The following is a 26,851-nucleotide window of genomic DNA, read 5'->3' on the forward strand; positions in this document are numbered from 1 at the left end:
TTAATCGGAGGATTACTTACTCTTCGTCTCTTTCTAATTGTCCACTTAGAAAAAGACGAAGAGTGAATTTAATCAGAGGATTAAGTTAATCGGAGATGGTGAACTGGCTCTTACAAGGGAACGGTCGGAAGTGTCCCTACCTGATTTGGATGCGCTTTGGATATGTTGTTGAGCATAAAAAAAAAACAGACTCGTATTTTTTTTTTGCGGCGTATCTCGACGTTTAGGGGTTGAAAAAACCCCTAAAAAATAACGACCGATTTGGATGCGCTTTGGATATGTTGTCGAGCATCAAAAAACATTAGACACGGGTTTTATTTTTGCTGCTTATCTCGACGTTTAGGGGTTAAAACAACCCCTAAAAAATAACTACCGATTTGGATGCGCTTTGGATATGTTGTCGAGCATCAAAAAACATTAGACACGGGTTTTTTTTTGCTGGTTATCTCGACGTTTAGGGGTTGAAACAACCCCTAACAAATAACGGATTTTATAGTTTTTAGCGAATATCTTCGAAAATATAAGGCGTATGAAAAAAAGTTTGGTACAAAAGGTTTATGGCTTTTTGTGCTCTTTACAATGGCGTAATCAGATTTTTCAAATTTGTCACATTTTTTAATTTAACCCCACTCCCACCTATTATTTTTGCCAAATATAACAATTTTTCCAACGCAAATTTAAGAGCGTCAAATGCCAAATACATCCATGTGTATTTTTATTATGATACCATTATTAGATTTTTGGCAAGACGAGATGATATGTGGTATAGGCGTCGCCCTGTAGGTAGGAGTTGCGTTATTTCTGTTCAGTTGCGCCGTACGCTTAAAAATTTCCATTTCAACTCCGGGATGACCGAAAGCGCTGATGCAAAGGCCAGCGCAAGGCACTGACAGCGAGAGGTTAACGCTATTTCGAGAGTCCTAGACTAGCAACGGAATGTCGACTCCGACATTATAAATACCGCCGAATTGTAAGATCACATTAATGAATAATTATACCGTTGTGCGCTCACAACAATTTACTTCGACGCGTATTTATAACACTGTTTTGCGCACGCGCCATTTGAACTTCGGATGACGTGATATCTTTTCCTCTGCTTGGACTTTCATCGCATATTATGTCGTAGTATATAGTAATGGAAATTTTTAAGCGTACGGCGCAACTGAACAGAAATAACGCAACACCTACCTACAGCGCGACGCCTATACCACATATCATCTCGTCTTGCCAAAAATCTAATAATGGTATCATAATAAAAATATACATAGATGTATTTGGCATTTGACGCTCTTAAATTTGCGTTGGAAAAATTGTTATATTTGGCAAAAATAATAGGTGGGAGTGGGGTTAAATTAAAAAATGTGACAAATTTGAAAAATCTGATTACGCCATTGTAAAGAGCACAAAAAGCCATAAACCTTTTGTACCAAACTTTTTTTCATACGCCTTATATTTTCGAAGATATTCGCTAAAAACTATAAAATCCGTTATTTTTTAGGGGTTGTTTCAACCCCTAAACGTCGAGATAACCAGCAAAAAAAAACCCGTGTCTAATGTTTTTTTATGCTCGACAACATATCCAAAGCGCATCCAAATCGGTCGTTATTTTTTAGGGGTTGTTTCAACCCCTAAACGTCAAGATAAGCAGCAAAAATAAAACCCGTGTCTAATGTTTTTTGATGCTCGACAACATATCCAAAGCGCATCCAAATCGGTCGTTATTTTTTAGGGGTTTTTTCAACCCCTAAACGTCGAGATACGCCGCAAAAAAAATACGAGTCTGTTTTTTTTTATGCTCAACAACATATCCAAAGCGCATCCAAATCGGGTAGGGACACTTCCGACCGTTCCCTTGTTAGTAGTCGAATTGGTACGACATCCGCACGGTATATGGGAGGTTCCAGGTTTGAACCCTGGTTGAGGTAATATTTTTCGTAATAAAAATTAAATTATCTAAATATAATGCTTATACATAAGCGTTTCAAAATTACATTAACGGACCAAAACTCATGGCTGGAATTAACGTCTTGACGATTGATTCGAAAGGTGCTGTGTTAAATCTAACAAACCAAGTCGGCTCATAGTTTTTCAATGTTCATATCGGAAAGACGTTAAATATTGCCAATTAAGTCAATTTAAAAGTAAATTAATTTTGTTAAATTTTTTAAATAAAAACCCTTATTTTTTATTGTATTATCTTTTTCTACTAATTAATTTGAACAACTTTTGTCTAAAACATTTTTTATTTGCCCAATACTTTTTGAAATATTCAAGGAAAACTTAGTAACTTTTTCAATATTTAGCGTACGATACCTATTTCGACAATTGTTTGTTGGAGAAAAAAGTGGTACAAAACTTTTTGACTTGATTTGATCTCAAGAATATGCTGTTGCAGTACATACTTTTTGAGCTAATTAGTGGAGAATTTGGCACACGAAATAAAAGTTATCCTGTATATACAGGTTGTTCCAGGAGGAAAGGTAAATCTGGGACGTGATAGTATCGGTCATTTTAAGCAAAAATGTTTATATGAACGAGTGTCTTATTCCAAATGGTTTCTGAGATAGAGCTATTTGAATATACAGTTGTATTACTAAGAGAGATACTAGCTACTACGTACTGTTTCTAATTTATTGTTCAACTAACACATTTTTTACAGCTTATAATAAATTTTCTATAATTCCATGGTCAACATCAATGCATTTAGCAACTCTTGTGAGAACATAGCGTATTGCTCGTCTGACAGTGACTATATCGTGACGTTCTTTAAGCGGGTAATAGTATCTATTATTTGAATGAGCAGTTTGTCTTGTGTATTCATTCTTCTTCTGTAAAAATGTATTACTTGAACAATAAATTAGAAACAATGATATCTCTTTCTTATTAGTAATTTTGCAACTGTATATTGAAATAGCTCTATCTTGGAAACCATTCGAAATAGGACACTCGTTTATATGAACATTTTTGCTTAAAATGACCGATACTATCATCTCCTAAAATATTGACTTTTCCTCTTAAAACACCCTGTATATATACACATATACAGGGTGTCCTATTTTAAAAGACAACCACAAATATCTCTTAAACAATACGTTTTAGAGAAAAATGTTTTAGACAAAAGTTGGACGATTTCAAGAAGGACATAAGATGGTGGCAATGATTTGACCCTGGATGGTGGTTTGAACATCACGTGGTCATCTTCAATTTCTTATATAAAACCCCCTATATAGTAGTATATCGTTTGAAAGGGCATAAAATAAGAAAAATTTTGGCGCAAACTAGAGGTCGATACGTTGACCCGTTCGGGAGTCATTTAGGATCAAATATTCGCTTTTTCAAACTGACACTAAATAACTCAAACGAATCAACGTATCGACCTCTGGTTTGCGCCAAAATGTTTCTTATTTTATGTCCTTTTAAACAATGTGCTACAATATGAGGGGTTTTACTTAAAATTTTTCAGTGTCCAAGGGGGACCAACTAAAAAATTTTAAGTAAAACCATTTATATTATAGTATATTGTTTGAAAGGGCATAAAATAAGAAAAATTTTGACGCAAACCAGAGGTCGATACGTTGATCCGTTTATGAGTTATTTAGGGTCAAATTTCGAAAAAGCCAATATTTGGCCCTAAATAACTCCCGAACGGGTCAACGTATCGACCTCTGGTTTGCGCCAAAATTTTTCTTATTTTATGCCCTTTCAAACAATATACTACAATATAGGGGATTTCCATGTAAGAAATTGAAGATGACCTTTACGTGTCTTATGTCTCTTTTGAAATCCTCCAACTTGTGTCTGAAACATTTTTCTCTAAAACGTGTTGTTTAAGAAATATTTGCGATTGTCTTTTAAAATGGGATATTCTGTATATATGAACATAAACTGTAACTGTAATTATGACTGCGTTATTTCTTTTTCTTTATATCTCATTTCTAGGTAGCAGTGTGATCTCGTGGTAAAGCGTCGGACTCGTATTACGAAGAACCGGGTTCGAGTCTACCTGATCACAGGAATTTTAATATTCCAAACTGCACCTTTCCGCATGACAAGAGGATTCTCGTGCGAAAAAACTGAGCTTTGTCTTACGGAATAGAAGTTAAAAAAAAGAATTGTGAAAAAATTGTAATAATTGCATGTATATATACATATATATGTATAAATTAAATAAAATATGATACAGATTATACGATAATAATACTGATATTGTTGATATTGATGATATTGATGATATTGATGATATTGATGATATTGATGATATTGATGATATTGACGATATTGATGATATTGACGATATTGATGATATTGATGATATTGATGATATTGATGATATTGATGATATTGATGATATTGATGATATTGATGATATTGATGATATTGATGATATTGATGATATTGTGATGATTCTGATGATATTGTGATGATTCTGATGATTATATTGATAGGGATGATGATAATGAAAAAAATATTAAAAATTTTAATTATTTTAATTGTTATTAATTTATAATATTATTAAAACATAATTATTTATTATCGTTAATTGTTACTAATCATTAATTATATTTCTTAATTAATTTCTTAATTAAATTACTAAATTATATTAATGAATAATATTACTTACTAAATATTATATTAATTGTTTCTTCAAATTATTAATCAATAATATTAAAATTAAAAAATTATAAAAATAAATTAAGATAAACATAATAATATATGTAGTATACAATATACCTAACATATAACATATATAATAATATATATTAATTTTAAATAATAATTATTCTTTTATTTTAATAAAATGCCGAGACGTAAAATAGAACGTAATACAGAGGAAGAAGTAGAGTTTCAACAACAACGTCGTGAAAGACAGGCAGAGAATCAACGTCGTCGACGGCAGGCTGCAAGAGCAGTAGCCAGCAGTAGTTCTGATAATAATTTGCCAGAAATAGTGTTGGAACAAAATATTTTATTGTGGAAACAAAAACGTGCAGAGTATCAATCTCGTTATCGATCACGCATGAGAAATCAGCCTCGTTTAAATGTTAATAATACATCATTTAATGAAATAATTGAATATTATATTGGTCCTATGGATGTGTCTTGTATTCATTGCAATGCAAAGCATTTCGCAGCTGTAAAAATATCTAATAAGGGAAATTCATTTCACGATTGTTGTAATCACGGTGCAGTGTATTTGGAACCATTGCCTCAAATTCCACATTTTCTTTTTAGTTTATATAATGGCAGTCATGCAAAATCTAAAGATTTTTTCCAACATATTCGTAGTTACAATAGTTCATTTTCGTTTGCGTCATTTAATGCTAATTTGATTAATTTTCGAGAAAGGCGACCTGGTCCTTATTGCTTCAAAATACAGGGACAAATTTACTATCAAATTAATACTGCGTTGTATGCTGCGCAAAACGAAAATCCAACTTATGGCCAGCTTTTTATTGTGGATACAAACGAAGCAGTAGATCATCGTCTTAATCAGAACTCGCACTTGGATTTGGAAATCGTACAAGGTCTTGAACATTTGATGCGAGAATGTAATGTATTTGCTCAATCTTATCAAATGATGGGTGAAGAATTAAAAAATCAACGGCAGTTAGAAATAGAATTTGGTGAATCATCACCAGAATTACAATTATTATTTACGTTAAGACCGGGAATGGATCGACGTCGTTATAATGCTCAAAGAACAAACGAAGTTGCTGCTGTTTTTCCTACATCTGCTGATGGGGAAATTCCAGAGTCTTATGTTATAATACGTGATAGACATACCAAAATTCTACAAAAAGTTAGTACTATGGATCCTAATGTAGAACCGTGGATATATCCGTCATTTTATCCATACGGTACTCGAGGTTGGCATCGTAATTTAACGAAATTGAATAGTGATAAACGAATAACTAGAGGACAATACATTAAGTATCGCATGGCTATTCGCGATGACTTTAATGTTTTCTTATTAGGACGACGCTTATTTCAACAATGGCTTGTAGACAATTATGTAAAAATTGAAAAAGACAGAACGGATTATTGCAAAACTCATCAGAAAGAATTGCGCTCTGAATCATATCAAGGCTTAATAGATTATATAGAAAATATGGCGAATAACTTAAATGGACGTATTGGAAAAATGGTTATACTTCCTTCTACGTTTATCGGATCACGGCGAAACATGTTACAAAATTATCAAGATGCAATAGCAATTGTTGCTAAATTTGGTTACCAGATCTTTTTATCACAATGACCTCTAATCCAAAATGGCGTGAAATTGAGGAAAATCTTTTGCCTGGTCAACAAGCTTTCGATAGACCTGATATTTGCGCTCGTGTTTTTAATATTAAAAAAGACTATTTAATAGATTTGATTACTAAGCAAAAATTTTTTGGTGAAGTTGCAGCATATGTATATGTTATTGAATTCCAAAAACGTGGTTTGCCACATATCCATATGTTGGTTACTTTAAAACACAATTTTTAAATAACAACTCCAAAAATTATTGATAAATATATATCTGCAGAAATTCCTGATCCATGTGAGAATCGTAATTTGCATGATATAGTCATGAGACATATGATTCACGGGCCTTGTGGCGATTGGTGTTTGGTAGATGGAAAATGTTCGAAACATTACCCTAAACCGTATCATGAAGAGACCAGAATGGATGAAGATGCTTATCCATATTATCGTCGACGAGCTACTGGAAAGACTTTTGAAAGACCCGGCGGATATATAGTTGATAATCGACATGTTGTTCCATACTGTCCTACATTATTAACTATATTTAATTGTCATATTAACGTCGAAATAGTTTCCAGTATTAAATCGGTTAAATATCTGTATAAATATATTTATAAAGGTCATGATGCTGCGGCTATAACAATTGAACCAATAACAGAAAATGTAATTATTGATCATGATGAGATACGTGATTATATTGAAGCACGTTATGTTGGACCTGTAGAAGCTAGCTGGCGTATACTCGGTAAGAAATTACAAGATAAAAGTCACGCTATAATACGTTTGCCCGTTCACCTACCTAATGAACAAACTGTAATCATCGAAAATGAATATATTGCAGATGCAATGACTTCCGCTTTAAATCAAGTTACTATGTTAATAGATTATTTTGCATTAAACTTACGCGATGTTGAAGCGAGAAAATATTTATATACAGAAATTCCACACTATTATACTTTTAAGAAAGAAAAAATCAATGGCAGAAATATATCACACTGGGTCAAACGAAGTAATTATTATAATTGCATAGGCCGAATGTATTCTGTTAGTCCAACACAAACAGAATTATTTCATTTACGATTATTGTTACTTACTGTTAAAGGAGCTACGAGTTTTAACGATTTAAGAACTCTAAATGGGGAAGTTTATCAATCGTTTTCAGAAACATGTTTGGCTTTAGGTCTAATTGAAGATGATGATGAATGGATACGAGCTATGACTGAAGCTGCCAGGTGGATGATGCCACGACAGCTTCGTAAATTATTTGTACGTATTTTATTACATTGTCAGCCGTTACATCCTGAAGAACTTTGGGAGAGCTTTAAAGTGGCAATGTCGGAAGATTATACACGATGTTTTAGTATATTACAAGGACAAAAAAAAGCTTATGAACAAATCGGCGCTATGCTTTCTGCAGAAGGTAAAAGTTTCACTGATTTTCCACAAATGGAGCAAATGATAGAATATAACGAGGAGGAGGATTATGTGACACTTGAACAAACTATAGAAATTGGAACTAGGCAATATAATCAATTAAATGAGAAGCAAAAAGAAATAGTTAATTTAATATTAAACAGATTAGGTAATAATAGTCATAACAACCATTGTTTTTATATTGATGGTCCAGGTGGGTCAGGTAAAACGTTTATATACACAACTATTTATTACTTAGCCAAAATTCTAAATAAATGCGTATGTACTATGGCTTTCACAGGCATAGCAGCAACGTTACTTCCCGCTGGAAAAACAGTTCATAAAACTTTCGGATTACCAGTTCCATTATTTGCTGATTCATCATCTGCCATTAAAATTCAGTCCAAGGAAGCTCAATATTTGAAAGAAATAGACATCTTTATTTGGGACGAAGCACCGATGACACCACGATATGCTCTAGATATTATGGATCGAACGCTACGTGATATTATGAGTAATGATTTACCATTTGGAGGAAAAATTGTTATATTGGGCGGTGATTTTAGACAACTTCTTCCGATTAAAATACGAGGTACTCGAAGTGAAATTGTAAATCTTTCCATTAAGTTTAGTTCTAGTTGGAAATATTTTTTAAATTTTTCTTTAACGCAAAATATGCGAGTCCTTCCAGAAGAAATTGAATTTGCAAAATTTTTATTAGATATGGGGGATGGAAAGTTAAATGATTCTAATGATAATATACAAATTCCTGAATGTTGTATAGCACCATCTGACGCAGATATTGTCACAGATATATACGGCGACTTAATACGAAAAAAGGATTTTGATAAAGTAGCTAAATGTGCAATACTTTCTGCAAGGAATATTGATGTAGATGAAATTAATAAACGAGTTGTCGAATTATTAAATATATCTGAAGAACGAATTTATACAAGTATAGATAGCGCTGTAAATTGCGGTGATAATGATGACATTGAGGAATCATTATTACCAGAATATTTAAATAGTTTGTCTCCATCATCTCTACCTCCTCATGAATTACGTTTAAGGCCAAATTGTATCATTATGTTAATAAGAAATCTTAGTATCAATGAAGGACTTTGCAATGGTACTACATTAATGATTACAGAACTTGCAGATCATTTACTAAAATGCAAAATTTTAACGGGTGACAAAACGGGAGATATTGTATTTTTAAATCGTATAACGTTGTATTGTGAAAATGTATATCCTTTTACATTTAAAAGAAGACAATTTCCAGTCAAGATAGCTTTCGCTATGACAATTAACAAGTCACAGGGACAGACGTTTGACAGAGTAGGAATAGATCTTCGCAAAGATGTTTTTAACCACGGACAACTTTATGTCGCTTTTTCGCGAGTTCGTTCCTGGCAGGCATTAAAAGTTTATCTAGGTAATCAACGAGATAACAGAAACGTTAAGAACTATGTATATAAAGAAATATATATTTAATGTACATTATATATGCATATAACAAAAGAATTAGTTTACATAAGAATTAAAGGTATATAAAGGGAGTAAATTAAACAAAAAAATTTGATAATATTTGATGATTTAAATTTCATATTTTGTTTATTTTTTGTTGTTTTATTTATTTTTTTTAACTCCGCCTTGGATGGTCCCAAGCCTAAGAAAGGAGGAGAGTTGGAGTGGGCAATCTTAGCATCCACTCCGTAAAATAATTTAAAAAAGAGACAAAAATTTGACTTTCTGCCAGTAGAGAGGAGACAGCTTCTTCCCATGACATGCTAGGATAACAGAGTGCGACATTTTAATTGAGATACCTGATTATGTAAAAAACAAAACAAAATAGAAAGAAATGTACAGTATGTTCAGACAAAAGTTGTAGGGTTTTAAAGGGGATGTATGATGGTATTATTGGTTTGACCTTTAGATGAGGTTATTTAAGTGAAATAAAGGTTAACTTTATATTTTTTAATAAGATCCTATTTTTTTAAACACCTACGTTTGTAGCTCCTCTTATGATGAATTTAGTGCAGGGCACCCACTAAAGGTTATTTTCTTATTTTGCTTTATTTTTTATATATTTTAGCATTTCAATTTAAATGCCTCACCTTGTATGTGCTTATACTTCATATATATATGTATATATTGAATAAATTGAATAAATGGCGCGCGCGTAGCGCGCGCATGTATTGTTCTAGTTATATATAAAATAGGGATAGAAAAGACAAAAAAAAAAGTTTTTTTAGTTTTCGATGTTAATGTGTTCAGAATGTTCTAAAACGTCAAAGAATCGCATTTTTTTTAAATGTGTGCGTGCGCGTGCGTGCGTGCGTGCGTGCGTGCGTGCGTGCGTGCGTGAGTGTGGGAGCGCGCGCGCGCGCGCGCGCGCGCGTGTGTGTGTGTGTGTGTGTGTGTGTGTGTGTGTGTGTGTGTGTGTGTGTGTGTGTGTGTGTGTGTGTGTGTGTGTGTGTAGATTCCCTTTAATCTCTATCTCTACTATCTCTACTTCTCTATCTCTACTTCTCTACTTCTCTACTTCTCTACTATCTCTACTATCTCTACTATCTTTACTAGTCTTTACTATCTTTATCTTTACTATTATAATAAAGAGACAGAGTTTGTAGCCTTTTTTTTGTTCGCTATGATCTCGAAAACCATTCGACCGAATTTTTACCAAAAATATATAAAATAGGGGTAGAATTTGCCGGGGCGTGTTATAGAGTGTATAGTTTTTCGTTACCGATCTTTTTGGGAACCGGTATCCGAAATTTTTTCAATTTTTCGGGAAATAATTGACCGAATCTTAAAGAATTGTATATAAAATAGAGGTATATAAAATAGAGGAATTTCCCGGGAAGTGCCATAAAGTGTATAATTTTTTGTTACCGATCTTTTTGGAAATCGGTTACGAAATTTTTCCAATTTTTTAGGAAATAATTGAGTGAATCTTAAAGAATTGTATACGACGGAATTGAACTTCAGTCGATAAAAAAGTGATATTTTTCAATTTATAGCATTTTTGTGGATTGGTGTGTTTGCTTAACTACTTATTCGTTAGTGGACCAAATTTTAAAGTGGTATATATGAAATAGGGGTAGAATTTTCCGGGGAATGCTTTTACATTAATCTACCGATTTATCGATTTAATTAAAACCGGTTTAAAAATTTTATTAATTTTTCGAGGATGAGTTTAATTGCCATGATGTGTATTATTTTTCGATAACAATTTATTTTTTTTTAAACCAGTTCAAAAATTTAATTAATTTTTCGAGGATATAAAGGATTCTTTACAAATGAATATAAAAGATTCTTTGCAATTGCCCGATAAGCCATTGCCTGATAAAGGAATTTTTTTGATTAAGGATATTGAAACACAAATGAAGTCGTTTGAAGAAAGACGACTCCCGGGCGAAGCCCGGGTAACCAGCTAGTCTCTACTACTATATAAAGGGGAAAAGTTTGTACTGTTGTTCGGGGTAATCTTAGAAACTATTGGACCGATTTTGAAAGTTTTGTATATGAAGTAGGGGTAGAATTTCCCGGGGAGTGCTATAGGGTGTATAGTTTTTCGTTACCGATCTTCTGGAAACCAATTTTTCTAATTTCTTCAATTTTTCGGGAAATAATTGACGGAATCTCAAAGAATTATATATGAAACAGGGGTAGAATTTTCCGGGGAGTGATATAAAGTGTATAATTTTTCGTTACCGATCTTTTTTGGAACCGGTATCCGAAATTTTTCCAATTTTTCGGGAAATAGACCGAATCTTAAAGAATTGTATATAAAACAGGGGTAGAATTTCCCGGGAAGTGCTATAAACTGTATAGTTTTTCGTTAGCGATCTTTATTGGAACCGGTTCATTTTTCGGGAAATAATCTACGTAATTGTTCTGATTTCTGCAAATTTTGAGATATCGAGCTAATTTTTTTTTTATGGATAGAATATTATTATATTGAATTTGGCGAGAATCGGTGAAAAGGTTGCCGATTTTTGCTTAAAAAGTGTGTAAGTTATACATGTCATATTTGTCATCTTATATAGAGTACCATTAAAGAAAGGTTGTTTCGAATTTGGCGAGGATCGGTGGAGGGGTTACCGATTTCTGCTTAAAAAATGTATAAGTTATTTGATGGATACAGTATTATTTAAGGAAGATTGTTATTGAATTTGGCGAGGATCGGTGAAGGGGTTACCGATTTCTGCTTGAAAAGTGTATAAGTTATACATGTAATTTTATATAGAGTATATGTGAAACCAGCAGCTTATAATGAGAAGAGAGTGAATTGATAGCAGGTCAGCTTAGTAATTTCACAAACAGTTTTTATGAAAAATCAATACATCAAACTTCGTACTGATTGTATTGATTTTCTTAGTACATGAGAAACGTCATTTGTCGGCGACACGTTTTATATGAATGATTTGCATTTCGAGACATTTCGTGTTTTCGTAATACAATTTAGAAATTATTATGAATATTTGTCGGCTATGCGAACAGTATAGAAAGAAATAAAGTGAATAATAAGTTCAAGTATTTCTATTCGAACTGAGTAAAGTGTTGTGGTAAAGCTCTTTCGACATGTGATGTTCCTGAGAAGGCGAAATTGTGACAAGCAGATTGGTGAATTTTGAATCTTTTTAGTTAAAAAATTATAGCAGCCACTCATTTTGGTATTAGGATTTTTGTCTACAAAATTGTCATTAATAGGAGGTACGGTAAGTCAGGGATATAATAATGTATCCGTGATCTGTTGAAGTCTTCAGTATTCTTGGAACCGTTGTTCATAAAGGTAGATAAGCAAAATTAATATATTTCAGTCTCCCTCTTAGATTATTATTTCGTATAATTTAAATTATTAATTTTTATAATTACTTGAAATCATTCTTTAAAATTCGAAATGCCTAAAGAAAAATCACAGCTGTCTAGAAAAAATTCCGATGCCAGACGTATACATTTAAATAGGATTAATGAAACAGAAGAAGCACGAGAAGCTCGGTTGTCTCAAAAGAGATTAGTATATTCTTCTCGACAAGCTGTGGACAAAATTTTGATGAGAGAGAAAAACGTTTACAACAGTTAAGTATACGTATATTTACAAAAAGAAAACGTGAGTTGAGTGAAGAAAGGGTGCAGCGACTTAATGAACAACGTGAACGTGCCGCTAAGTACAGAAAACGAAATTGCATTAATTTAAGCAAATCAAGATCCGCGTTTTTATATGATCCGAACATTGATTATGCAAACGAAACGGATATACAAATAGGCAAAATGGATAAAGTATGTGCAAACTGCCATGCGAAAAAATGGCTTGAAGAACGAAACGGTCTTTGTTGTGACGGTGGGAAGATAATGCTTCCAGAAATTTCAGAACCACCTCAACCGATTAAAGACCTTTTATTAGGTTTACACCCATTATCAAAAGACTTTTTAAAAAACATTAGACAATATAACATGGTATTCCAGATGACGTCTTTTGGCGCAAAACAAGTATGTGAGAGTAACTTCATGCCCACTTTCAAGTTTCAAGGGCAGGTGTATCATTTAATTGGTAGTTTACTACCGGCTCAAAACAACAAACCGCAATATCTACAAATATATTTTATTTCAGAAGCTGATCAACTTTCAATGAGATTAAATATTGCTTCAAATTTGAAAATCAAATTAATTAATCAATTGCAAAGAATATTACATGAAAACAACATATATATACGCAGCTTTAAATACAATTTAGAAAATAAGTCTACAACTGATAACTTACGAATAATAATTCGCGCAGATCGCATTCCACAAAATGAACATAGGGGACGTTACAATTTACCTACTGCGAACGAAGTTGCTGTGTTATTAGTAGATGAAGACAAAGGTCCAAGAGATGTTGTGTTGCATTAAAGGGATGGACAACTAAAAAGAGTTTCAGAACTACATCGCGCTTACGATCCTCTACAATATCCTTTGATGTTTATTAGAGGAGAAGATGGTTACTATCTTACAATTTCTCAGCAAAAAGCGCGAAATAAAACTGTATCATGTATGCAGTTCTACGCATACAGATTAATGATCAGACAAAAGAGTTTTAATACCCTGCATTATTTTGGAAATTTATTTAGTCAGTATTGTGTCGATATGAAGGCTAAAATGATTACGGAAAGATTGGACTATATTCGTATTAGAAGAAATCAACAAAAGTTACGAGCTGAAACCTATATACATCTAAGAGATGCCGTTAAATAACTTTTATTGTATGTAAACATAAACTGTTATTTATACATGAATTGTAATAGTATATTGTAATAGTAATAGTAATTGTAATAGTATATACATGAATTGTAATGAACATAAACTGTCAAAATATAACTGTCAAATGAAAAAGCTTACATAACTAAAAAATCTTTCTTATTTAATTGCTTTAAGTTGTGCTGTTTTTATTTCTATTTCCAAAATTTGAATTTTTTTCAAGTGTTGCAACTCTAAACTGTAAATTTCTTTTAAATGATTTTCTTTTATATTACTCATATTCTCTTCATGTTTTTGTTTAATACGTGCCAGTTGTTGTTCTTGCTCCATCACTTGCTTAAAGGCCCGTCTACATAGGTCGCAGCACGCCAAACGCAGTTCGCAGACGCAGTTCGCAGACATATTCGCACGACGCAAATGACGTCGCGAGTCGAATGTCTACATGTACCGGGAGGTCCCGTTTGACCACGTTACAATTGACCACAATGATTGAATGTTTTTTTCGTTATAATTTCATGGTCGATTGTAATTTCACCAATTACGAAATTTTTTTATTATTTTATTATTATTATTAAAATTAATTCAATTAATGACATGGCAATTGAGCGTCATTCACCATAGGACACCACGTGATCGAAACAAATTCAATTGAATCAACAAATCTCGTTTAATATTCGTTATTAATTGCTGTCATAAATATTTGAAATGGATCAAAGGTGTCAAGATCCAAATAATTTGCTATTATTCTTATTCTTAACATTAAATGCAACAGCATTGAGTTTGTGCCAGCTTCTACTAAAGAAAAAACAAAGACGATGGTGGATCCGACCAATAAATCGAACCCGGCGAACGGAAGGACATTACGATACAATATTCGAGTATATGAAAAATAATGACCATGAAGAATTTTACGAATTTACCCGTATGTGGCCACAAAAATTTGAACAGTTATTGGAACTCGTATCACCATTCCTTCCAAATGCTAATAATTGCATAAGAAAACCATTACCTGCTGGTTTACGTCTTGCATTAACATTATCGTAAATATTTTTATAATATTTTACAAAATTTTATGTATACATTATATATATCAAATGCAATTTTTACATAGTTATCTTGCTCATGGGAATGCTGTGCGAACACAGTCATGGAATTATCGGATAGGAAGATCTACAGCATATAAAATTATTCCAGAAGTATGTGAAGCAATATGGGCCGCGCTTCATGCAACATATCTAGCGGAAAAAAATCAAGAGCAATGGGCTAAAGTAGCTGAAGATTTTTATGTAAAGTGGCAATTTCCCAACTGTGTTGGAGCAGTAGATGGGAAGCACATAAAAATACGTTGTCCTCCCAACTCTGGATCAGAATGCTTCAATTATAAACAATATTTTAGTATCGTTCTTATGGCAACTTGTGATGCTCATTGCAAATTTACGTGGGTTGACATTGGCCAATACGGTATGTAGGGATTTCTTTCAATTAAATGCTGGGCAATTCTTCACTTTATTTTCGATCTTTATTGCTAGGCTCTATTAGTGATGGTGGTGTGTGGAGTAGGTCCCAATTTGGAATGGATCTTGAACGAGGATATATCGATCTTCCTCCACCAAAAAATTTACCACGAACAAATATTCCGATGCATCATGTATTTGTAGGAGATGAAGCGTTTCCGTTAAAAATGTATTTGTTACGACCGTACAACAGAAAAGATTTGGGAGATGCAGAAAGAATATTCAATTATCGCCTATCCAGAGCAAGAAGAGTAATAGAAAATGCATTTGGAATATTAGTTTCTCGTTGGCAAATTTTAACAAGAACTTTATGTTGCTCTCCTGACAACGTTGTAAATATAGTAAAAGCAATAGTTTGCTTGCATAATTATATTATGACTGCAGAGGAGCAACAAGTAATGCCAAATGCAAGATCGTATTGCCCACCGGATTTAATTAATAATGACACTCCTGACCATGAAGAAATTGCAGATACATGGCGTAATCAGACAGGATTAAATATTTTTAGAGATTTAACTCGAATAGGTGCTAATAACGCTCGTACAAATGCAACACAACAACGTAACATATTACGAGATTATTTTGTGTCTCCACTCGGTGAACAAGAAGCTCCTTGGCAATACAGATCTGCATTTAGAGGCTTGATTGCTAACTGTGAATTTTGATGACCACATACGGACAAATTCGTAAAATCCTTCAGGGTTATAATTCTTGATATACGCGAATATTATGTTGTAAATGTCCTTTTGTTCGCCGGATTCGATTTATCTATCGGATCCACCATTGTCTTTGTTTTTCACATACTCGCACACTAGCCTACACACATGCTCTTATGATTTATTGTATTATTTGTCAATAAAATTTGAAACTTTTGTTGTAAAATTAAGATTTTATTATGAAAAACATAGTGATAACAATACATAATAACAAACAACTTAAACGAACAATTTAAAATGAATTAAACAATTTAAAGTGAACTTAAACGAACTTAAACTTAAAACAAAAATATATTTATAACAAAATAAAAAAATTGCAAATAATATAATTTAACAAGTTTAATATATAAATATATATTGTTAGATTTCTGTTATATGAGGACTTTTACCTTTTCTGTGTATTTCAGCAATTCTAAAAAAGTCTGAAATACACAGAATTTTTTTGTCCTCTGGCACGTGTCTCAATAAATATTGCAGAAACTGTAATTCTTCTGTATTTTTTGGAATTACACTTTCTTCAGGACACGTAATTTTTGTTGCAACTTTTGTTGCACTCGTTGCCAATTGCTGTAAGCAATTTTTAAGAAAGTCTTCGTTCCTTTCCTTCTTTTTTATATTTGAATTGGGTATTTTGGCATCCAATATTGACTGTACCGCTTTTCCTCGAATACTAGTTATAGTTTTATTTGTAGTCATTTTTCCACTTGTGCTGGGCTCGTTGGTAAGTACTGAAAGTATCATATAATCATACATGTGTATATACAATAGATATACAAATATATATATATATATATATATATATATATATATAACAATAAACATAAAATTTCTTACTGGATTCATCACTTGAAGAAGCTTGAATTAAAACGGGTGCAACGTCCTCGTACACAATATTTTTATCTTGTATTTCTTCGATTTCTTCTACGAACGACTGACTCGCTTTTCTTTTTAATAAGTTTTGATTTGGCTCAAGATTCTCATCCGATTGAATTTCCGATGATTGAGTGAGAAATGGAGAGGGAGATGCAGAAAGTCCTACATAATTACTTATGGTTCTGTAAAAGTAAAACAGAGAATTGAAGAATTTGGAGAACTTTCAACAGAAATATTAAGATTACTTACTTTCTACTATTTATGTGTTCTGAAAGGAACAACAAGTCGTTATAGTACTCCCAAGAAGAATGGTATCTTGTATCTCCATCTTGTACTCCAGCTCCTGATGAAGGAATACTGCATAGAATTTTCTTCTTTTCTCTCTGGAACGTATCTCTTAAATGTTTAAATCTTCTCGCAACTACATCTCCTAAAAAATAGTAAATATAAATTAGTAAGCAAAGTATATTATTTATAGTATATTAATATAGCATTAATAAATATATATACTGATACATTTAATTAATTACAATTTCTTACCTACACAAGGAGGATCCAACGTAGCACCAATAGATTGCCATGCTAAATCTTTCGCTTGCTTATCTTTGAACATTTTTGTACCCTTGGCATATAAAATAATATTATTACGAACAAGAGAAATAATTTTTCTTGTTCTTTCAACGTTCCAGTATGAACTTGATACATTCAATGAATTATCCATCATCACAAATTTATTTTTACAATTTTTGAATAATTTTTGAATAAATATTTTAATATTAGTAGCGTGCACGTATTCGCAACGCAGCCACGCAACGCAATGAGTTGAACCAAGTTCAACTGTCTGCGTGGCGTGGTTGCGTTGCGAATACGTGCATGTCAATACAATTCAAAGTTTAACCAAAAATTGTCAAAAAAATAAACAGTCGATCAAAATATTTATTCAAAAATTGTAAAAATAAATTTGTGATGATGGATAATTCATTGAATGTATCAAGTTCATACTGGAACGTTGAAAGAACAAGAAAAATTATTTCTCTTGTTCGTAATAATATTATTTTATATGCCAAGGGTACAAAAATGTTCAAAGATAAGCAAGCGAAAGATTTAGCATGGCAATCTATTGGTGCTACGTTGGATCCTCCTTGTGTAGGTAAGAAATTGTAATTAATTAAATGTATCAGTATATATATTTATTAATGCTATATTAATATACTATAAATAATATACTTTGCTTACTAATTTATATTTACTATTTTTTAGGAGATGTAGTTGCGAGAAGATTTAAACATTTAAGAGATACGTTCCAGAGAGAAAAGAAGAAAATTCTATGCAGTATTCCTTCATCAGGAGCTGGAGTACAAGATGGAGATACAAGATACCATTCTTCTTGGGAGTACTATAACGACTTGTTGTTCCTTTCAGAACACATAAATAGTAGAAAGTAAGTAATCTTAATATTTCTGTTGAAAGTTCTCCAAATTCTTCAATTCTCTGTTTTACTTTTACAGAACCATAAGTAATTATGTAGGACTTTCTGCATCTCCCTCTCCATTTCTCACTCAATCATCGGAAATTCAATCGGATGAGAATCTTGAGCCAAATCAAAACTTATTAAAAAGAAAAGCGAGTCAGTCGTTCGTAGAAGAAATCGAAGAAATACAAGATAAAAATATTGTGTACGAGGACGTTGCACCCGTTTTAATTCAAGCTTCTTCAAGTGATGAATCCAGTAAGAAATTTTATGTTTATTGTTATATATATATATATATATATATATATATATATTTGTATATCTATTGTATATACACATGTATGATTATATGATACTTTCAGTACTTACCAACGAGCCCAGCACAAGTGGAAAAATGACTACAAATAAAACTATAACTAGTATTCGAGGAAAAGCGGTACAGTCAATATTGGATGCCAAAATACCCAATTCAAATATAAAAAAGAAGGAAAGGAACGAAGACTTTCTTAAAAATTGCTTACAGCAATTGGCAACGAGTGCAACAAAAGTTGCAACAAAAATTACGTGTCCTGAAGAAAGTGTAATTCCAAAAAATACAGAAGAATTACAGTTTCTGCAATATTTATTGAGACACGTGCCAGAGGACAAAAAAATTCTGTGTATTTCAGACTTTTTTAGAATTGCTGAAATACACAGAAAAGGTAAAAGTCCTCATATAACAGAAATCTAACAATATATATTTATATATTAAACTTGTTAAATTATATTATTTGCAATTTTTTTATTTTGTTATAAATATATTTTTGTTTTAAGTTTAAGTTCGTTTAAGTTCACTTTAAATTGTTTAATTCATTTTAAATTGTTCGTTTAAGTTGTTTGTTATTATGTATTGTTATCACTATGTTTTTCATAATAAAATCTTAATTTTACAACAAAAGTTTCAAATTTTATTGACAAATAATACAATAAATCATAAGAGCATGTGTGTAGGCTAGTGTGCGAGTATGTGAAAAACAAAGACAATGGTGGATCCGATAGATAAATCGAATCCGGCGAACAAAAGGACATTTACAACATAATATTCGCGTATATCAAGAATTATAACCCTGAAGGATTTTACGAATTTGTCCGTATGTGGTCATCAAAATTCACAGTTAGCAATCAAGCCTCTAAATGCAGATCTGTATTGCCAAGGAGCTTCTTGTTCACCGAGTGGAGACACAAAATAATCTCGTAATATGTTACGTTGTTGTGTTGCATTTGTACGAGCGTTATTAGCACCTATTCGAGTTAAATCTCTAAAAATATTTAATCCTGTCTGATTACGCCATGTATCTGCAATTTCTTCATGGTCAGGAGTGTCATTATTAATTAAATCCGGTGGGCAATACGATCTTGCATTTGGCATTACTTGTTGCTCCTCTGCAGTCATAATATAATTATGCAAGCAAACTATTGCTTTTACTATATTTACAACGTTGTCAGGAGAGCAACATAAAGTTCTTGTTAAAATTTGCCAACGAGAAACTAATATTCCAAATGCATTTTCTATTACTCTTCTTGCTCTGGATAGGCGATAATTGAATATTCTTTCTGCATCTCCCAAATCTTTTCTGTTGTACGGTCGTAACAAATACATTTTTAACGGAAACGCTTCATCTCCTACAAATACATGATGCATCGGAATATTTGTTCGTGGTAAATTTTTTGGTGGAGGAAGATCGATATATCCTCGTTCAAGATCCATTCCAAATTGGGACCTACTCCACACACCACCATCACTAATAGAGCCTAGCAATAAAGATCGAAAATAAAGTGAAGAATTGCCCAGCATTTAATTGAAAGAAATCCCTACATACCGTATTGGCCAATGTCAACCCACGTAAATTTGCAATGAGCATCACAAGTTGCCATAAGAACGATACTAAAATATTGTTTATAATTGAAGCATTCTGATCCAGAGTTGGGAGGACAACGTATTTTTATGTGCTTCCCATCTACTGCTCCAACACAGTTGGGAAATTGCCACTTTACATAAAAATCTTCAGCTACTTTAGCCCATTGCTCTTGATTTTTTTCCGCTAGATATGTTGCATGAAGCGCGGCCCATATTGCTTCACATACTTCTGGAATAATTTTATATGCTGTAGATCTTCCTATCCGATAATTCCATGACTGTGTTCGCACAGCATTCCCATGAGCAAGATAACTATGTAAAAATTGCATTTGATATATATAATGTATACATAAAATTTTGTAAAATATTATAAAAATATTTACGATAATGTTAATGCAAGACGTAAACCAGCAGGTAATGGTTTTCTTATGCAATTATTAGCATTTGGAAGGAATGGTGATACGAGTTCCAATAACTGTTCAAATTTTTGTGGCCACATACGGGTAAATTCGTAAAATTCTTCATGGTCATTATTTTTCATATACTCGAATATTGTATCGTAATGTCCTTCCGTTCGCCGGGTTCGATTTATTGGTCGGATCCACCATCGTCTTTGTTTTTTCTTTAGTAGAAGCTGGCACAAACTCAATGCTGTTGCATTTAATGTTAAGAATAAGAATAATAGCAAATTATTTGGATCTTGACACCTTTGATCCATTTCAAATATTTATGACAGCAATTAATAACGAATATTAAACGAGATTTGTTGATTCAATTGAATTTGTTTCGATCACGTGGTGTCCTATGGTGAATGACGCTCAATTGCCATGTCATTAATTGAATTAATTTTAATAATAATAATAAAATAATAAAAAAATTTCGTAATTGGTGAAATTACAATCGACCATGAAATTATAACGAAAAAAACATTCAATCATTGTGGTCAATTGTAACGTGGTCAAACGGGACCTCCCGGTACATGTAGACATTCGACTCGCGACGTCATTTGCGTCGTGCGAATATGTCTGCGAACTGCGTCTGCGAACTGCGTTTGGCGTGCTGCGACCTATGTAGACGGGCCTTTATGCGTTCAATACGTAATGTTTCTTCCGTGTTCGACAATTGACTTTCACCTACTGTGTTCCTCTTTCGTTTCAGAGCACGTGTCTGTTTTAGTTTTTCAGTTTTATCTGATATATTTAACGAAAGTTCTTTTCATATATTATCTTTTTGTTGTTCTTCTCCACTACATACAGTTGTTGATTTATCATCCTTCTCCGGTGAAATAATAATAAATGAGTCTGTAAAGTAAATAAATACGTGTGTGTGTGTGCGCGCGCGCGCGCACGCACACACACACACACACACACACACACAAATACATACAACACAACTACATAACACAAATATATTATAAAATAAATATACATACTTTCCAAAGTACAATCTTTCTTGTCCGATTCTGATATTTCTATAGTTTGATTTGCAGATATCAGGTCAAATACAATCTCTCGTTTTTCTAAAATATATTTTATTATACAAATAACACAATTGTGTTAATATTAGAAACCTCCCGTTTAATGCATACATTATTGTCATAGAATACATCAATACATACCATTAATTTGGGTGTCAGACATATTGGATGTAAATGAAACAGGCGCAGTCTTCATAAGATGTGGTGCTATATTGGCAACATCAGGGTCTATATCAATTTTTATTTGTGGTGGTCCTCCACCAGTTGCCAAATATGATTGTTTTTCCTTCGTTAATGCTTCTCTCTGAGCTTGCTTTAAATTAGTCCACAGTTTCTTTAATTGAGCGACATTTCTCTGTAATAACAAAATTTTAATGTAAAAATTTTCGTAATAATTTTTCATGTTTAAATGTACATTTGTAACTAGATATTATTTTTACTTCTTGAGAAATTAAGGTGGATGTATTATAATTATTGCATATCTCATTCCATGCAATCTCCTTATCTTTCAGTGTTACACTATCGCTTTTTTTATTTTCAATTATATTTTTGTAATTATTAAGTATCTGCAGAAATACTTTCCGTTCCATTAATGTGTAATGCTTATTTTTACTTGGGAGGAGGTTTGCTTTTGCCTTGCATGACATTCTATATAAATTTGTATGTCATTAAAAATTTTTTTCGAATAAATAATTATATACAATAAAATTATCTTTTAAATAATCTTTTACTTACTTGGTTATCTTTAAAAAATAAACAGTGGATTAGATAAATCGAATCCTATATTATTTAAGAAAAGAGTGCCTTCCTTTCTTCCAATTAATATGGACGAGAATGTTTGACTAGTTTTCCATGAAGTTGCATTAAAATCTTTTACAAAACAAATATGCATATCTCATGTGTTTTTAACACATATTTGTTTTGTAAAAGATTTTAATGCAACTTCATGGAAAACTAGTCAAACATTCTCGTCCATATTAATTGGAAGAAAGGAAGGCACTCTTTTCTTAAATAATATAGGATTCGATTTATCTAATCCACTGTTTATTTTTTAAAGATAACCAAGTAAGTAAAAGATTATTTAAAAGATAATTTTATTGTATATAATTATTTATTCGAAAAAAATTTTTAATGACATATAATTTTATATAGAATGTCATGCAAGGCAAAAGCAAACCTCCTCCCAAGTAAAAATAAGCATTACACATTAATGGAACGGAAAGTATTTCTGCAGATACTTAATAATTACAAAAATATAATTGAAAATAAAAAAAGCGATAGTGTAACACTGAAAGATAAGGAGATTGCATGGAATGAGATATGCAATAATTATAATACATCCACCTTAATTTCTCAAGAAGTAAAAATAATATCTAGTTACAAATGTACATTTAAACATAAAAAATTATTACGAAAATTTTTACATTAAAATTTTGTTATTACAGAGAAATGTCGCTCAATTAAAGAAACTGTGGACTAATTTAAAGCAAGCTCAGAGAGAAGCATTAACGAAGGAAAAACAATCACATTTTGCAACTGGTGGAGGACCACCACAAATAAAAATTGATATAGACCCTGATGTTGCCAATATAGCACCACATCTTATGAAGACTGCGCCTGTTTCATTTACATCCAATATGTCTGACACCCAAATTAATGGTATGTATTGATGTATTCTATGACAATAATGTATGCATTAAACGAGAGGTTTCTAATATTAACACAATTGTGTTACTTGTATAATAAAATATATTTTAGAAAAACGAGAGATTGTATTTGACCTGATATCTGCAAATCGAACTATAGAAATATCAGAATCGGACAAGGAAGATTGTACTTTGGAAAGTATGTATATTTATTTTATAATATATTTGTGTTATGTAGTTGTGTTGTATGTATTTGTGCGTGTGCGTGTGCGTGTGCGTGTGCGTGTGCGTGTGCGTGTGCGTGTGCGTGTGCGTGTGCGTGTGCGTGTGCGTGTGCGTGTGTGTGTGTGTGTGTGTGTGTGTGTGTGTGTGTGTGTGTGTGTGTGTGTGTGTGTGTGTCATAATAGAAATTTTACCTGAACAGTCGTTCAATGAGAGCATTTCGTACGAGAATGCCGTCTCCAGGCTGCCAGCGAGGCTCGACCACCGGGACTTCATTATTCATATCTACTATTTCTTCATCATCGTCTTCTAAGTAATCATTTAAAATCAATGAGAGATTATGAAGAACAGCACATGCCACAACGATTGATGTAGACGTTAACAATTTTGTAGTAAGCCCCTTTGACAGACAAGGAAATCTACGTTTCCAAATACCGAATGTCCTCTCGACAATTCTTCTTGTTCTCCCATGAATTGTATTATAACTGAAACAAAATATATATATATATATATATATCATGAACATAATACAATTATACAAGAATTTTAAAATTGCAGTTATAAAATACATTTCTTGAACCTTATTTCTTCATCCGTTATAGGATTACCAATCGGCGTAAGTAAAAAAGGCAATGCGGGATATCCAGCATCTCCAACAAGCATTCCATCTGGTTCGCCTTGTCTATATCGCATATATATGCGAGAATTTTGAAAGATTCGGTTATCGTGTTCACTTCCTGGCCATTCAGGAACAATATCTAAAATTTCGGTGCGTGGTCCAACAATAACCTAGAAAGAGAAAAAATGAGATGAGATAGTCTTTTTTGTATATATCCTTTTGTATTTATACAAATATTTTCTTAAATTACTCAAACAAGTATATATGTACCTGAACATTCAAAGAGAAGTATCCTTTTCTATTTCTAAAAATTTCATTAACATTTTGAAGTCTAGTGTGTACTAAACGAATATGTGTGCAATCTATTGCGCCATCAATATTAGGAAAACCTATGCCTCCATAACCACGTCCAAGTTCCTTAAATAGTCGTTTATTCTCAAAACGTGATTCATCTGACGATGGTATTTTGATATATCGGTTAATGTGGCTAGCTAATAAAGTGGACACTCTGAACACAATTCGTGAAATTGTTGGTTGTGATATTGTTATTATCTCCCCTAAAACAAACTACAAAAAAATTCTTTAATTTATTCTTATATTATTAATACACATACAAACACACGTATATATATGTGTGTATATATATATATAATTTACATACCTGAAAACTTGCCGTTGAATAAAATCTTAAACATATTAATAATTGTACAACAGGAGATATTGGCAAGCCTCGATTGTTTATTTTGGCAAGTCCTTCTTCTACTAAAGGTAAGATGCCAAACATTACTGAATTTTTGGAAAATCGAAATCTTCGTTTAAATTCCCATTCACTGTAGAATTCAAAAGGATTTTGATAATCACGAAAATATCGCTTAAGAGCACGCATCAGCATCTCTTCTACTTCCTCCTCATCACTCGAAAAATTTAATTCATGCATTGCCAGATTATTTGGATTTTCCAAATCCATTGTTAACTAGGAGGACTCAATTATCACAGTTGGACACTCTTACACACCTCTGAATACCGTTACGTCCTGGAGACTCCACGATTCCCCTTTTTCGCGAGAATTCTTAGGTACCTAAGATAGCCCTTAGGTTTAAGATAAGTAAACTAAGCGCAGACGGTTATCGATCGGCGAGCGAGGTTTGATCTCCTCGCATTCCTTTTTTTTTACGATCAAACTGCCTATTTGCTTGAGGAACTAAAAGCGACCTCCCAGACGAATTCTATCAGTTGTCTGGACCACCCGGCGACATGACGCGCGAAAGAGGCCTTAGTCGCAGATAAAATTGGTAAAGATCTTTATTGCATCGAGCGAGGTTTGCTCGTACGATGTTTCCGACAAACAGAAACAAAGCCTAACACGTGTTCTAAAATACACATGGTGGAAGTTTCTGTTTGCACTTAAGATCGAGAGGTATGGATCGTCTGCTAACATAAGAACAGGGTCGCGAGATAAATAAGGACCCCTAATAAAAGGAAAATCGGCGATAGTCGAAAACAAATGCGTCATGCGACACTGGGAGAAGCGATGAGTTGCACCCCCAATAAGGCAGTGGGGGCCTTACTCACCAATAAACGGCCGTGAAAACCGATAACCGTCTCTAGCTCTCTAGGATAGGTGAAAAACTTAAAATCTACCTCTTGGGCGAGAAACATCTCGCCCAATAAGAAATTTTCTAAACAGAATTAGAAGAATCCCACCAACCAAAAATCCCAAAAATGAAAACCAGACACACCCCACATGAAATCCACCCCTTCCATTCCTTACATTTTCCTATATAAACCCTGACATTGCGGCACTCCCTCTCAAAATCTTCCGAGTCTCCTCAAGCCTCCCAAGTTTAGTCTCGTGGTTTCTCGGCATTATAATCGTGATCTCCTCCGTTTTGAGTCACGATTCAGCATTTATTGTAAAGTCAGTGCCAGACATCAAACCGCACACGATCTCCTCCGTTTTGAGTCACAATTCAGCATTTATTGTAAAGTCAGTGCCGGACATCAAACCGCACACGATCTACTCCGTCTCATCCCTCAACCAAGGCTCATCGACGAGGAGGCCCCCTCCAAATTCACCAAGTAGTAAGTCGTATACACACTTCCTCTTATTTCCCCTTTATTTTTGTGTTCGGAAAGTCTCTCGGGTACATGATCCTTCAAATCCTCTAGCCCCTTTTGGTTCCTTTTTTTTTATATATTATTCCTGAGTTAGCTGATTCATCGGCGGGCTCGGAGTAATCCCTTTTTTATATTATTCCTGAGTTAGCTGATTCATCGGCGGGCTCGGAGTAATCCCTTTTTTATATTATTCCTGAGTTAGCTGATTCATCGGCGGGCTCGGAGTAATCCCTTTTTTATATTATTCCTGAGTTAGCTGATTCATCGGCGGGCTCGGAGTAATCCCCTTTTTATATTATTCCTGAGTTAGCTGATTCATCGGCGGGCTCGGAGTAATCTTTTTCTATATTATTCCTAAGTTAGCTGATTCATCGGCGGGCTCGGAGTAATCTT

At 33.0% G+C, this 26,851-nt stretch overlaps 2 protein-coding genes, 2 long non-coding RNA genes and 1 pseudogene across 6 annotated transcripts; 2 read left to right on the plus strand and 3 right to left on the minus strand.

Moving 5' to 3' along the window:
- Positions 1-14,064: 14,064 nt before the first annotated feature.
- LOC139783618 (uncharacterized) lies at positions 14,065-22,500 on the minus strand (annotated as a pseudogene).
- LOC139783619 (uncharacterized) lies at positions 14,605-16,301 on the plus strand. Of its 2 annotated transcripts, XR_011721327.1 has the most exons (3): positions 14,605-14,945; positions 15,017-15,366; positions 15,435-16,301. It is a non-coding gene; the product is annotated as an uncharacterized lncRNA (long non-coding RNA). The 2 variants fall into 2 exon arrangements; XR_011721326.1 differs by having other exon boundaries at positions 15,017-16,301.
- On the minus strand, positions 19,404-21,100 carry LOC139783620 (uncharacterized). Of its 2 annotated transcripts, XR_011721329.1 has the most exons (3): positions 20,760-21,100; positions 20,339-20,688; positions 19,404-20,270 (listed from the first exon to the last, which is right to left on the minus strand). It is a non-coding gene; the product is annotated as an uncharacterized lncRNA (long non-coding RNA). The 2 variants fall into 2 exon arrangements; XR_011721328.1 differs by having other exon boundaries at positions 19,404-20,688.
- A 506-nt stretch (positions 22,501-23,006) lies between the features above and the next one.
- Positions 23,007-23,697, plus strand: LOC139783612 (myb/SANT-like DNA-binding domain-containing protein 3; the record flags this gene model as incomplete). Its single annotated transcript, XM_071722765.1, has 3 exons — positions 23,007-23,213; positions 23,299-23,512; positions 23,612-23,697. Coding segments are annotated over exons 1-3 (507 nt in total), but the record flags the coding sequence as incomplete, so codon positions are not given.
- A 214-nt stretch (positions 23,698-23,911) lies between these two features.
- LOC139783611 (putative nuclease HARBI1) lies at positions 23,912-25,307 on the minus strand. The gene is made up of 4 exons (XM_071722764.1): positions 25,002-25,307; positions 24,611-24,907; positions 24,302-24,510; positions 23,912-24,206 (listed from the first exon to the last, which is right to left on the minus strand). The coding sequence occupies exons 1-4, from the start codon at positions 25,305-25,307 to the stop codon at positions 23,912-23,914; spliced, it is 1,107 nt and encodes a 368-aa protein (XP_071578865.1).
- Positions 25,308-26,851: the final 1,544 nt, after the last annotated feature.

The sequence above is a fragment of the Temnothorax nylanderi genome, unplaced genomic scaffold, assembly GCF_030848795.1.
Source record: "Temnothorax nylanderi isolate EJ_2023f unplaced genomic scaffold, tnyl_v1.0 TNYL_tig0522_pilon, whole genome shotgun sequence".
In the NCBI taxonomy this organism is placed as follows: domain Eukaryota; kingdom Metazoa; phylum Arthropoda; class Insecta; order Hymenoptera; family Formicidae; genus Temnothorax; species Temnothorax nylanderi.

Coding starts and splice junctions, on each gene's coding strand:
- LOC139783611 (XM_071722764.1), bottom strand. CDS start 25,307: ATGGATTTGGAAAATCCAAATAATCTGGCAATGCATGAATTAAATTTT. Junction 24,908..25,001: donor ATTCAACGGCAAGTTTTCAG/GTATGTAAATTA, acceptor ATTTTTTTGTAG/TTTGTTTTAGGGGAGATAAT. Junction 24,207..24,301: donor ATAACGGATGAAGAAATAAG/GTTCAAGAAATG, acceptor ATTTTGTTTCAG/TTATAATACAATTCATGGGA.